This window comes from Pongo pygmaeus, chromosome 16, assembly GCF_028885625.2.
Source record: "Pongo pygmaeus isolate AG05252 chromosome 16, NHGRI_mPonPyg2-v2.0_pri, whole genome shotgun sequence".
Lineage (NCBI taxonomy): Eukaryota > Metazoa > Chordata > Mammalia > Primates > Hominidae > Pongo > Pongo pygmaeus.
This window is the reverse complement of record NC_072389.2, coordinates 85,322,346-85,337,020: the sequence shown is the minus strand read 5'-3', so window position 1 is coordinate 85,337,020 and position 14,675 is coordinate 85,322,346. Positions and strand designations below refer to the sequence as shown.

At 39.6% G+C, this 14,675-nt stretch overlaps 1 protein-coding gene across 1 annotated transcript in view; it reads right to left on the bottom strand.

Annotated features, from left to right (window-relative positions):
* Positions 1 to 9,258: 9,258 nt before the first annotated feature.
* The window catches only part of TMED3 (transmembrane p24 trafficking protein 3), a 74,011-nt gene continuing 68,594 nt past the window's right edge, over positions 9,259 to 14,675 (bottom strand). Inside the window, exon 3 of the mRNA XM_054451299.2 lies at positions 9,259 to 11,030. Within this exon, the coding sequence (XP_054307274.1) occupies positions 10,980 to 11,030 (51 nt within the window). The 3' untranslated portion in view covers positions 9,259 to 10,979. The remainder of the gene's footprint in view (positions 11,031 to 14,675) is intronic.

Sequence of the window (14,675 nt, the reverse complement as noted above, 5' to 3'; positions counted from 1 at the left end):
GGCACTGTGTCTCATGCATGTAATGCCAACATTTGGGGAGGTGGAGATGGGAGGATCGCTTGAGCTCAGGAGTTTGAGACCATCCTGGGCAATATGGTGAAACCCCATCTCTACAAAAAATTTAAAAAATTAGTTGGGCATGGAGGCATGAACCTGCAGTCCTAGATACTCAGGAGGCTGAGGTGGGAGTATGGCTTGAGCCCAGGAGGCAGAGGTTGCAGTGAGCTGAGATCACACCACTGTACTCCAGCCTGGGCAACATGGTAAGACCCTGTCTTAAAAAACAAAATTTAAAAAAATGCTTAGATGAACCAAATGGGACTCCTCTGTATTTCTTCTAGGCATTTATCATTTGCTGACTATTGCCTTTTCTGTTTCTCCAATCTACAATATACCTATCATAACTACCCTTCAAAAATCTGGTTAAAGAACACTTTCGCTTGAAGTTTTCCCAAGTGTCACCAGGCAGAAGTGAGCTTCCACAGAACTTTGTTCACATATATCTTTTATAATATCTTGCTTTTATAGGCAGCATAGTGCTCATGTGTCTACAATGTCTTTCAAACCCAGTCCCGAGTGCCTTGAGGAGAGGTACTCTGGTTGATTCATTTCTGTATTCTCTCCTGGCATTTAGCAGAGATACTTACAGATAGTAGCTACTCAGTTTTTATTGTCTTATTAACAAAACTCAACTCTAGTTCCTGCAAGCCTATCACGAGTTATGCTGTTTTATTTCCTGGAATCTAGGCCTAGAAATACTAATAGCTTCCAATTCCAATAATTGCAGACTAGACGTTTTTGACCTTACCCTCCCAAAATTTTGGATAAAACTTCCCAAAAAGTTGTTCAAAATCCAAATAGCTTCTCTTTAAAGGGATCAAAGAATAAAGAAGAAATGGAAAATTACTGAACTAAAACCTTGGGTGAAAATGAAAAGCCAGAGAGGTAAGTCTAGCTCTTTTGCTAGTGATAAGGGGGAAGGGAGAAAATTGCTTCAAAACTGAGTTTCACTTTTGGCGATCCCTGAAGCCAGAAGGGTAAAGATTCCAATTTAAGTTGGGATGCCAAAGGTCTGCAACCTGAGAAGGATGAATCAGAAGTGAACCAACTCTTGTACAGCCTTTAGCTTTGTGTCACTGGAAGGCTCAAGCTTTGCAGCCAGATAAGGGTGGTACTGAATGTGTAGTGTCATGTACCTTTTAAAAGAAAAGAAAATGTTACCTGAAGGCCTCAAATTACTTCTCCAAATAATTTTTCAAATATGAAGTCCAGAACAAAAATTAACTAAGCACACTATCAGACAAGACCACATGAGCAAAAAATCAGCTAAAATAATAAACAGTAGAAAGAGCTGCACAATTATTTGAAATATTGGAATTAACACTAGCCTACAGTATTCAAAAAGTAGAAGCCTGGGCACATTGTCATCAGGTTATCTAAAGTTAAGATGAAGGAAAGGATCTTAAGAGCTGTGAGACAAAAGTACCAGGTAACCTATAAGGGAAAACCTGTAACAGAAGATTTCTCAGCAGAAACCCTATAAGCTAGAAAGATTTGGGGCCCTATCCTCAGCCTCCTGAAACAAAACAATTATCTGCCAAGAATTTTGTATCCAGCAAAACTAAGCATCATATATGAAGGAAAGATACAGTCTCTTTCAGATGAACAAATGCTGAGAGAATTCGCCACTACCAGGCCACCACTACAAGAACTGCCAAAAGGAGCTCTAAGTCTTGAAATAAATCCTGGAAACACATCAAAGCAGATCCTCTTTAAAGCATAAATCTCAAGGACCTATAAAACAAAAATACAATTTAAAAAGCAAAAACAAAACAAAAAAAACAAGGTACACAGGGAACTAATAGCACGATGAGTGGAATGGTACCTCACATCTCAATACTAACATTGCATGTAAATTGCCTAAATGCTCCACTTAAAATATACAGAACTGCGGAATGGATAAGAACTCACCAACCATCTTCCGCCTTCAAGAGACACACCTAACACATAAGGACAAACATAAACTTAAACTGAAAGGGTGGAAAAAGGCATTTCATGCAAATGGACACCAAAAGTAAGCAGGGGTAGCAATTCTTACATCAGACAAAACAAACCTTAAAGCAACAGCAGTTAAAAAGGACAAGGAGGGACATTATATAATGGTAAAATGCCTTGTCCAATAGGAAAATATCACAATTCCAAACATATATGCACCAAACACTGGCGCTCCCAAATTTATAAAACAATTACTAACAGACCTAAGAAATGAGATAGGCAGCAACACAATAATACTGGGGGGCTTCAATACTCCACTGACAGCACTAGATGTCATCAAGACAGGTCATCAAGACAGAAAGTCAACAAAGAAACAATGGATTTAAATTATACCCTTGAACAAATGGGCTTGACAAATATATGCAGAACATTTCATCCAACAACCACAGAATACACATTCTATTCAATAGCGCATGGAACTTTCTCCAAGATAGACCATATGATAGGCCACAAAACGAGCCTCAATAAATTTAAGAAAATTGAAATTATATCAAGCACACTCTCAGACCACAGTGGAATAAAACTGGAAATCAACTCCAAAAGGAACCTTCAAAACTATGAAAATACACATAAATCAGATAACCTGCTCCTGAGTGATCACTGGGTCAAAAACAAAATCAAGATGGAAATTTAAAAATTCTTCAAACTGAACAACAATAATGACAAAACCTATCAAAGGTGTGGCTAAGAAGAAAGTTTGTGGCCCTAAACACCTACATCAAAAAGACTGAAAGAGCATAAACTGACATTCTAACTGACATCCACACCTGAAGAAACTAGAGAAACAAGAACAAACCAAACTCAAACCCAGCAGAAGAAAGGAAATAACCAGGATCAGAGCAGAACTAAATGAAATTGAAATGAAAAAAAAATAAAAAAGATAAATGAAACAAAAAACTGGTTCTTTGAAAAGATAAATAGAATTGATAGACCATTAGCAAGATTAACCAATAAAAGAGGAGAGAAAATCCAAATAACCTCAATAATAAATGAAATGGGAGACATTAGAACTGACACCACAGAAATATAAAAGATGGTTCAAGGCTACTATGAACACCTTTATGTACATAAACTAGAAAATCTAGAAGAGATGGATAAATTCCTGGAAAAATGCAACCCTCCTAACTTAAATTAGGAAGAAATAGATACCCTGAACAGACCAATAACAAGCAGTGAGATTGAAATGGTAACTTAAAAATTAAAAAAAAAGTACACCCACATGGATTCACAGCAGAATTCTACCAGACATTCAAAGAAGAATTGGTACCAATCCTTTTGACACTCTTCCACAACACAGAGAAAGAGGGAACCCTCCCTAATTCATTCTATGGAGCTGGCATCACCCTAATGCCAAAACCAGGAAAGGACATAACCAAAAAAGATAGCTAGAGACCAATATCCCTGATGAACATAGATGCTAAAATCCTTAACAAAATACTAGCTAATGAATCCAACAACATATCAAAAAGATAATCCACCATGATCAAGTGGGTTTCATACCAGGGATGCAGGGATGGTTTAACATATGCAAGTCAATAAACGTGATACACCAGATAAACAGAATTAAAAACAAAAATCACATGATCATCTCAACAGATGCAGAAAAAAGCATTTGACAAAATCAATCATTGCTTCATGATTATAACTCTCAGCAAAATCAGCACATAAGTGACATAGCTCAATGTAATAAAAGCCATCTATGATAAATCCACAGCAAAAATAATACTGAATAGGGAAAAGTTGAAAGCATTCCCTCTGAGAATTGGAACAAGACAGGGATGCCCACTCTCACCATTCCTCTTCAACGTAGTACTGGAAGTCCTAGCCAGAGCAATCAGACAAGAGAAAGAAATAAAGGGCACCCAAATCAGTAACGAGGAAGTCAAACTGTCACTGTTTGCTGATTATATGATTGTTTACCTCGAAAACCCTAAAGACTCCTCCAGAAAGTTCCTAGAATGGATAAAGGAATTCAACAAAGTTTCTGGATACAAGATTGATGTACACAGATCAGTAGCTCTTCTATACACCAACAGCAACCAAGTGGAGAATCAAATCAAGAACTCAACCCCTTTTACGACAGTTGCAAAAACAAAACAAAACTTAGGAATATACCTAACTAAGGAGGCAAAAGACCTCTACAAGAAAAACTAAACACTGCTGAAAGGTACCACAGATGACACCAAAAAATGGAAACACATCCCATGCTCATGGATGGGTAGAATCAATATTGTGAAAATGACCATACTGCCAAAAGCAATCTACAAATTCAACACAATCCCCATTAAAATACCACCATCATTCTTCACAGAAGTAGAGAACACAATTCTAAAATTCATATGGAACCAAAGAAGAGCCCACATAGCCAACACAAGACTTAGCAAAAAGAAAAAGTCTGGAGGCATCACACTACCTGATTTCAAACTATACTATAAGGCCATAATCACCAAAAATAACATGGTACTGGTATAAAAATAGGCACATGGGCCAATGGAACAGAAGAGAGAACCCAGAAATAAACCCAAATACTTACAGACAACTGATCTTCGACAAAGCAAACAAAAACTTAAAGTGGGGAAAGGACACCCTTTTCAACAAATGATGCTGGGATAATTGGCTAGCCACATGTAGGAGAGTGAAACTGGATCCTCACTTCTCACCATATACAAAAATCGACTCAAGATGGATTAAGGACTTAAATCTAAGACCTGAAACTATAAAAATTCTAGAAGACAACATTGGAAAAACCCATCTAGACACTGGCTTAGGCAATGATTTTATGACCAAGAACCCAAAGGCAAATGCAATAAAAACAAAGATAAATAGCTGGGACTTAATTAAACTAAATAGCTTTTGCACAGCAAAAGGAACAGTCAGCAGAGTAAACAGATGACCCACAGAGTGGGAGAAATTCTTCACAATCTATACATCTAACAAAGGACTAATATCCAGAATCTACAACGAACTCAAACAAATCAGTAAGAAGAAAACAATCTCATCAAAAAGTGGGCTAAGGACATGAATAGATAATTCTCAAAAGAAGATATACAAATGGCTTACAAACATATGAAAAAATACTCAACATCACTAATGATCAGGGAAATGCAAATCGAAACCCAATGTGATACCACCTTACTCCTGCAAGAATGGCCATAATCAAAACATCAAAAAACAGTATATGTTGGTGTGGATGTGGTGATCAGGGAACACTTTTACACTGCTGGTAGGAAGGTAAACTAGTACAGCCACCATGGAAAACAGAGTGAAGATTACTTCAAGAACTAAAACTAGAATTACCATTTGATCCAGCAATCCTACTACTGAGTATCCACCCAGAGGAAAAGAAGTCATTATACAAAAAAGATACTTGCACATGCATATTTACAGCAGAACAATTTGCAATTGCAAAATCATGAAACCAACCCAAATGCCCATCAATCAACGAGTGGATAAAGAAACTGTGGTATATATATAGACAAAATTGAATACTACTCAGCCCATCTTAAAAAAAACATAATTCTCCTCATTAACAGATTAAGAGAGAAAAATAACATGATAATATGATCATCTCAAAAAATAGAATAAAACGTTTTATAAATTTCATCATTCATTAACGGTTAAAAATAAGCTCTTAGTATACTTGAAATAAAAGCAGACTTCCCTTTTATTACTTCCCTATTGTCTAAAGACATAGACAAAAAAGAAAGAAAAGGCTACCAAAAACATCATAATTAATGGTAAAATACTGAAGGTTTTTCCTTCTGAGATTGGGAAAAAGACAAGAATATTCACTCACTATCACCAGTCCTATTCATCACTTCACTGGGCATCATGCCAGTTTAAAATGGTAAGATAAGAAATAAAATATATAAATATTGGAATGGAAAAAAAATCCTATATTTTCAGATATTATGATTGTGCTCATAGACTGCCCAGAAGTACTATAGGTGAATCATTCAAAGTTAATTTTAATAATTTTAATAATTAAGAAAGATTAGCAAAATTGTCAGAAAACAAAATCAATTTTACTTCTATATGCCAGCAGCAAACAGAAAATGAAAATTTAAAAAATTCTACTTATAATAGCATCAAGAAGTATCAGGTAATGTAGGAATCCAGATAATAAGAGATGTATAAAACTCACATGAACATAAATATAAAACTTTATTGAGAGAAACTGAAGGAAGACTCAGGTAAATGGAAAGGAATGGATTGGAAAACTGTCTTGCAAAGATGTCATTTCTCCCCCAATCAACCTATGGATTCAATGTAATCCCAGGGAAAATCTGAACAGGGTTATAATACTTGTGTGTGTGTATGTGTATGTGTGTGTGTGTGTGCAGGTGCATATGTGTGTGTATTTTAATTTCACTAGATGTTTCTAACATTTTCACGGAAATGCAAACAGCTAAGAATAGCCAAGACACCCATGAAAATGACAAAGTGAGAGGACTTGTCCCACCAAATGTCAACACTTACTAAGGTTCAATTATCATGTCACTGTGGTATTTGCACAGGGATTGACAAATAGGTAATGAATGGAAATAAAGAGTCTAGAAACAGATCGACACATATGTAGATATTTGATTCATGACAAAGATAACATTGCAAAGCAGAGGGGGAAATACAATCTTTTCAATAAGAAACTGAAATAATTGGGTAGTCATATGGAAAAATCAAATAAAATTGGACCCTTACTTTCTAAAACACTAAAAACAATCCAGGTGGATTATAGACTTAAATATAAAAGGCAAAATTGTAAAGCTTTTAGTGGAAATGCAAGAGACTCTTCCTAATTTGGGGGCAGAGAATGTTTGGGATTTTGTAGAAGCCATAATTAGCCAGGCATGGTGGCATGCAACTGTCATCTCAGCTACTCAGGGGGCTGTGGCATGAGAATCGCTTGAGCCCAGGATTCAAGGCTGCAGTGAGCCTGGGTGCCACTGCACTCCAGCCTGGGTGACAGAGTGAGACCTTGTCTCAAAAAAAAAAAAAAAAAAAAGATAAAAAGATTAAAAAAAAAAAAGAAAGAAAAGAAAAGTGTTAGCCATAAACGAAAAAGATTGATAAATTATATTACAGTAAAATTTAAAGTCCGGGCGCAGGGGCTCACGCCTGTAATCCCAGCACTTTGGGAGGCTGAGACGGGTGGATCATGAGGTCAGAAGATCAAGACCAGTGTGGCGAACACGGTGAAACCCCGTCTCTACCAAACAAACAAACAAAAATAGCCAGGCATGGTGGCCCACACCTGTAATCCCAGCTACTTGGGAGGCTGAGGCAGAGAATTGCTTGAACCTGGGAGGCGGAGGTTGCAATGAGCCGAGATCGCACCACTGCACTCCAGCCTGGGCAACAGAGAGAGACTCCATCTCAAAAATAAAAAAATTTAAAAACTGTTATTCATCAAAATACCCCTTTTAGAGAATGAAAAGCCAAACCTCCAAGCAGGAGGACATACAGTCAAAGAAGCAGCAGCCTATACTCAACGAGGAACAATGTAGCATATAATAACATAAAATGATCAAACTTTTTGCTGCAAAGCCCTAGTGAGGTAGAGATGAGGAGAGTGCTCTGAAAAGTGGCCCCTCACCTGCAGAGAGTGAATACAAGTTATTTTGTTTTGTTTATTATGGTCAAAAGCACATAACATTAAATTTACCTTCATAATCATTTTTAAGTGTACAGTTCAGTGGTATTAAATGTATTCACATTGTTAGACAATAGATCTCCAGAACTTTTTCATCTTGCAAAACGGAAACTCTGTACCCATTAAAATCTAATTGCTCCTCCCTGTAGCCCCCAGCCCTTGAAAAATACAGGTTATCTGTAATTCATTCAGTCCTTTAAGCCTGTTTTCTCTATCTGCTCTCTCTGATTCTCAGCCTCCATTATTGATACTACTCTCTGTGCAAATTTCTCCCCTGGTCTAGTGTTGTGGAACCTGGGGGTTAAATGAAGACTGTGGATTCTGGTGGACCTGGGCTGAAATCCAACAGTTGTTTCATCATTTGTAAAATCAAGATAATAAATAGTACCTAATGATGGCAGAGGCTGCTGCTATCACACTGGCTGCGGCTGGCACTGCACACTCCATGAAGCCAGTGGGAGCTCTGCCCCGTCGGAGTTGGGGGTGGAGCTCCCCAGGTGCCACTGTACCTACCCAAAGTGTGGCTGCAGACTCAGGCCTCCTGCTCTACGGGGCAGAATGGACCCCTGCCCACACTGTGGCTGTGGATCTGAGCCTACCTGTGCTCTTGGAAGTGGCCAGGAACAGGTGGGATCTGCCCTCTTGGGTGCAGCTGCAGGCACCCAACCAGTGACTGCAGACCTGGGTCTTCCACTCCAGGGAGCAGGCAGGAGCCAGAGACAAGCAGGAGTCCTGCTCCTTCCAGGTGGGTGGGATGGGAACTCACCAGGTGCAGCTGCAGCCGCCTTCCCAGGTGCAGCACCTCACAAAGTAAGATCCACTGGCTTGACATTCCAGCCAGCCACCGGCAACTGGGTGGAGCCTGCTTGAGATGAGATGGAGCTCCAAGAATTTGTGAGGTGCTGTGGAAGTGGGACCCATAGAATGATGCTGCTTAGCTCCCTGGATTCTGCCCCCCTTCCTAGGGGTATGTGCGGACCTCTCACCTTGCCTGAGTTACAGACACATCTGTTGGGGATCCCAGGGCCAGAGTATATAAAGCTGCTGGGTCTCTGTGCATGCCTGAGCAGTTACTCTGCCAAGACTCCACACAGCTCTGTGTGTCGGCCTCAGGGCCCTGGTGGTGTGGGCTCACAAGGGGATCTCTTGATCCACAGGTTGCAAAGATCTGTGGGAGAAGCATGTTTTTCCAGGGTCACACAATCACTCACCACTTCCTTTGGCTCTGTGTCACTCCCAGGTGGGCCATCACCCAACCTTGCTTTTCTTCATTCTCCATGGCTAACTTGTTTCCCTAATCAGTCCCAATGTGAGAACCTGGATATTTCAGTTGAAGGTGCTGTATTCACTCACGCCTTTCATTCCTCTCCATGAATGCCTCGGACTGCAGCTGCTTCTAATTGGCCATCTTCACCTCTCTGCTGTTCATTTCTTATACAGATGAGGTCTCACTATGTTACCCAGGTTGGTCTCAAACTCCTGGGGTCGAGTGATTCTCCCACCTCAGCCTCCCAAAGTGCTGGGATTACAGGCATGAGCCACTGCACCCGGACTGGGTTGTTTTTTTATATGTTTTATAAGGTAAAGGTCAAATTTGATTTGATTTTTCTATATGGCTACCCAATTATCTGCTATTATATCCTACCTTCTTCCTACAATCTCATCACCTACTTGAGTATACACATGGTAGACAAGAGAGGAACTTTGTTGAGTTTGATTTCTTTTTGTCCCACCAGCTATACTGCCAGGGAATCACAGTATAGTCTGTGCCCCTTGGCATCACATATGAAGCCCTTCCCTATGTAGCCCTTGCACCATCTCCAGCCTCATGTCTGACCAATAGACTCCCCTAGCTGCATAAGGCCCCTCATCATTCCCAGATGTGCCACACTCTTTCCTATTCCCACAATGTATATACCTTTGCCTTTACTTGCAGCATTTACACATCTACTCATTTTTCAAGATTCTACTCAAATATTACCTCTTCCAAGAAAACTATACCAATATCCCACACTACTATTTATTTCTACCCTGTTCAGAATCCCTCCTATCCTTCAAGTCCTTCGTTTAGTTTTAATCACTGCCTCGAGAGAGTCCTAGAGGTTTTGGACTGTTGAAGGAAAGGGAAGATGTACCTTATTGGGTACCTGTGACCTTGCCAATGTTTGAGAAGAAGCTTTTAGAACCTCTGAGCCAGCTTAGGTCACACCACCATCTCCATGGGAACACTGAATTTTCTCCCACAGGTTTGCTTGATGGAACATCCAGGAGCTCTTTGATGATGGGAGGTGGGTTTCTCCGATCTCTTCTCTGGGCTGAATCATTCCCCAGAAAGGGGGCCATGAATTATTGGGGTCTTAGAGCTTATGCAGTAAAGGATTAACCCAAAGAAAGTTTTGGCTCTTTACCCCCAGTTTCTGGAAGGTAACATTTAAGCCCTTGGAAGGTCCTGACTTTTAAGAGTGTCTTTATATACCTAGGACCTTGGGCCATGCCAGATAGTCTGTACTAACCATAAGATTTATGGTGAGGTCCTTGGACAACACAACATCAGCTTTATCTCTGGAGGGGCTAGAGATCAAAGTCAGTTGTATGGATGGCTAGCCATATCTATGTGACTGATTCCTCAATAAAAACTCTGGACACTGAGACTCAAGTGAACTCTCCTAATTGGCAATACCCTAGGCATACTGTCACACATCATTGCTGGGAGAGATAAATGCAGTCTGTATGACTTCACGGGGGAGCGACAAGTGGGAAGCTCCATTCCTGGTCTCTCCTAGACTTTACCTTTTGCACCTTTTCTTATTGTTGATTTTCAAACGTATTCTTCTGCTTTAACAAACTATAACCATGGGTAAATTGGCTTGCTGAGTTCTGTGAGTTCATCTAGTGAAACTCTGAACCTGAGGATGGTGTGGGGGACCTTCCAAACTTTCAGAGCTTCTACTCAATACATTTCTTTTCTCCATCTAAGGGCACAAAGGATCAAATAGATATAATCTTCAACAGCCTTAAAACATTTTCCAAAACAAGATAGCAAACTGGCAGCCACATTGGAAATTGGGTAGCTGGATGGTCCCTGAAGATCGGACTGTACTGATTACCAGGTAAGCAATAACTGGTGCAGGTGAGAGTGGACAAGGCAGGAAGTGAAGTGCACCATGGCAGTAAAGCTGTGGGTACCTGGCGATCTATAGGCAAAGAGCCATGTCCCATGGAGCATGCACAGGAGGTAAACAAGCAGTTGGAACAGGTAGATCCCAGATGGTGATCACACTGGAACCCTTAGTGGCGGTGTTGGTGTTGGTGAAGCATTGGGACACTTGAAAAGGAAATAAATCGTGTTTATGCCCTTGTAATTGACTTTGTCAATGAGAATAAAGACTATATTGTTTTGGTAAGAACAATAGTATGAGATACCCATGAAAGATAATATAAAAGAAGCTTCCCTGCCCCTATATCTGAAAACACTACTTCATAAGTAGATGATCTGATTGAAATTCAGGATGAGGAGTGGCAGGAAGGATAGGTGGCTGAAAAAGCCACTAGCCATGCTGGTAGAAGTTCAGAGTGAAGTGGAGGACATAGAGAAAGGGATTAAGGTTTCCAGCCAGGAGCTTAAGGGGATAGAGGTAGTGAACTTCTGAGCCAAAGGGGCTGAGCACCCAGAAGAATTGTGAGGGGCAGACACAGCTTCTGGCAGCCTGGGGAAGGCCATGTGGGATAGGTGCTGCCAGTGCAGGCCAGGCATCACTGGAAGAATGACCTCTCCCTTTGCAACAGCACTTTAGCTATGCATTCTGGCACTGGGCTCGTGTGGGTATCAGCAAGTAGCAGCTCCAAGCAGGTACTACTGTCAGCCAAGAGAAGGTACGGCTAGTCACAACTATTTTGTTTTTCAGTGAGGCAGATCACAGAGGAGAGTCTGGGGGTCCAGCCAGCTTATAGCCGCCCTAGAAAGAAGTTCCTTCCAGGAATAATGCCTGCTAAGCTGTTCATTCCAGTTCAGTTCCTCAGTAAAGAGTCAAAACTCAACAGTACCATGAACCCATGACCTGCGCATGGCTTGCACTGTGGCCTTGATGTCTATCTCTTCCTAGGACAGGCCTGCCATTCATGTTGCTGAGGACTGCCGAGAGGATGGGGTGATCTTCATGTCCACAGCTGCAGAGCACAAAACCCAGAAGGGCAGAGACTCCTTCCTGCAAAGTCCAGAAAAATCTAAGCCCTGTTGAATAATGAAGCTCCTCTCAAGCAGCTACTTTTTACACAATGCACATGATTTTACTAATGGGGAAACTGGGGCCCCAAAAGCTTAAATTGCTTCTTCATTAGTGATAGAGCTGGTCACCTCTAGGCTGTGATGCAATATTTTTAAGTCCATATGGATACTCTGACAGCATTAAGACCCCAGTGAACTCTGGAAGAAAGAAGGAAGGTGCTTTGAGGACAGGAAGGGCAGCTCTGACATTGTTAATTCAACAGTCTGAGGTGACTTTGCAATCACAGGACACACAGCCTTTTAAACCAGTGAAAGAATCAGGCAAATGCAACTGTTTATCACCCCAGGGGACAGCAGGTAGCTCTAATAAGACCAAGCCAGGTGAGAGTGGCTGCAATATGACTTGTCTTCTTTTGTCCCTATTCTGATGAGATACCAGGTTAAACCTGCCTTCTCAGCCTGGGCACCATTGGGCAGGGGAACAAACCTCTGTGACATTTAGTACTTGTTCTAGACAAAAGTTACCCAAAAGTGCTAATGGTTCAGAGGAACAATTAGGAATTTTACTACAGATCACCTGCTACCTCCTTACTGCTCCAGAGGACCTTTTAACCTTCATCCTCTTTTGCTAAGTGTGCATCTCTCAAGCTGTTCATGCTGAAGTGAGCAGAAAATGAGACTAAGAGACATTCACCTTAGCTTCTGTCTGTTGTGGGTTTGTCTCCTTTGGTTCATGGGGTCTGTGTGCACTCTGCCTTGGCTCAGGTTCATTTGTTCAAGGCTGTTAAGGTTACAGACTTAACTGGGTTTCTTAGAGCCCACCAACAACTAGAGGATGCTGCCACCTGGTGGTGGGAATCGCCTTGCATGGGACTCTATACCAGTGAGCATCAAATTGCACTAAAAAGTTAAGACTTTGCAAGAATACCCCTTGCACAGAGACTTGGAAGGGAATCAATTTCCAGGTGCCTCGACTGTCATTCTTAAAATCTGCCTGAAAACAGATTGGAATGATCAGATACAGTCTCCTTTCCCATCTTCTCTTTTACAATGGCATTTTTGGACAAAAAAGAAAGGCACATCCTTATCCATCCTGAATCTTACTATTGTGCATTGCCCTGAGCTGTAAAAAAACTGCAGCATGTCAAAGGGACAATTTAAAATACTATCTTCAAGGACAACTCCATTAGTGATTAATCAAAGCATCATAGGCTTGTGTAGGATTTGTCTCTGTTTGCAGGTCTGGGAGATATTTCTGTGAGGATAAGTGAGACATCGGAGCCTATGTTGGCCTGTGCTAGAGTGTTCTGAATTTGGATATATTGTAGAGTAAAGCAGTGAAAGGTTTCACCTCTTCCATCCCCCAAATATTGCCAAGTAGAGCAGCACTCTTGAGGGAGAGTCCTCTGAAAACATAAAAACGAGCCCCAGAAAATGTACCCTCTCTCTCTCTATATATATAACTATATATATAACTATATATATAACTATATATAACTATATATAACACTATATATATAACTACATATAACTATATATAACTATATATAACACTATATATATAACTATATATAACTATATATATAACTATATATAACTATATATATAGCTATATATAACTATATATAAAACTATATATAACTATATATAACTATATATAAAACTATATATAAAACTATATAAAACTATATATAACTATATATAAAACTATATATAACTATATATAACTATATATAACTATATATAACTACATATATAACTATATACAACTATATATAACCATATATAACTATATATAACCATATATATAACTATATTTAACTATATATAACTATATATATAACTATATATATAACTATATATAACTATATGTAACTATATAGAACTACATATATATGACTATATATAACTATATATATATTTGAGACTCTCTCTCTATACATATATGTATAACTCTCTCTATATATATATAGTTGAGACAGAGTCTCGCTCTGTCACCCAGGCTGGAGTACAATGGCACAATCTAGGCTCACTGCAATCTCCACCTCCGGGTTCAAGTGATTCTCCTGCCTTAGCCTCCCGAGAAGCTGGGATTACAGGTGTGTGTCACCACGCCCAGCTAATTTTTGTATTTTTAGTACAGACAGGTTTTCACCATGTTGGTCAGGGTGGTCTCGAACTCCTGACCTCGTGATCCGGCCCCTCCCTCAATATTTAAGTGATTCCTTTTAGACATATGTATACCAATGACCTGCACATCTTAGTGATGCTGATGCTTTTAAGCATGATTAGAATGTTTTCTGAGCTACCAGAATTCTCCAGTGTACACTGACTCATTCCTGCAGATAAAAACCTTTTGTGATCTTTCAGATTTGGTGTGTTTTATTCAATAATGTAGTTAAAACCTATCACATAACACATCATATTATGAAATATTTATTCTGATTACTCTGCCATTACCTTATTTCAGCTTATAAAATGTTTAATATTTTTCTCTCTTTTTAAGAAAAAACAAAATTATATGCTAGCTGTCAGACTGATTCATTTATACACTTTCATTAAATACATAAGGAAAGTTTGATCAGTATATCTAATGTGATTAATAATTTCTGATTTTATACATGGTTCTTATTTGTTAATTATTTCAAAAAGCTAGCCACCACTGTTTAATACACAAATACATACACATTTTTCAAATAAATGCCTCATATACCTAGCTTCTTAAATAACAAATTTCAGCCACAC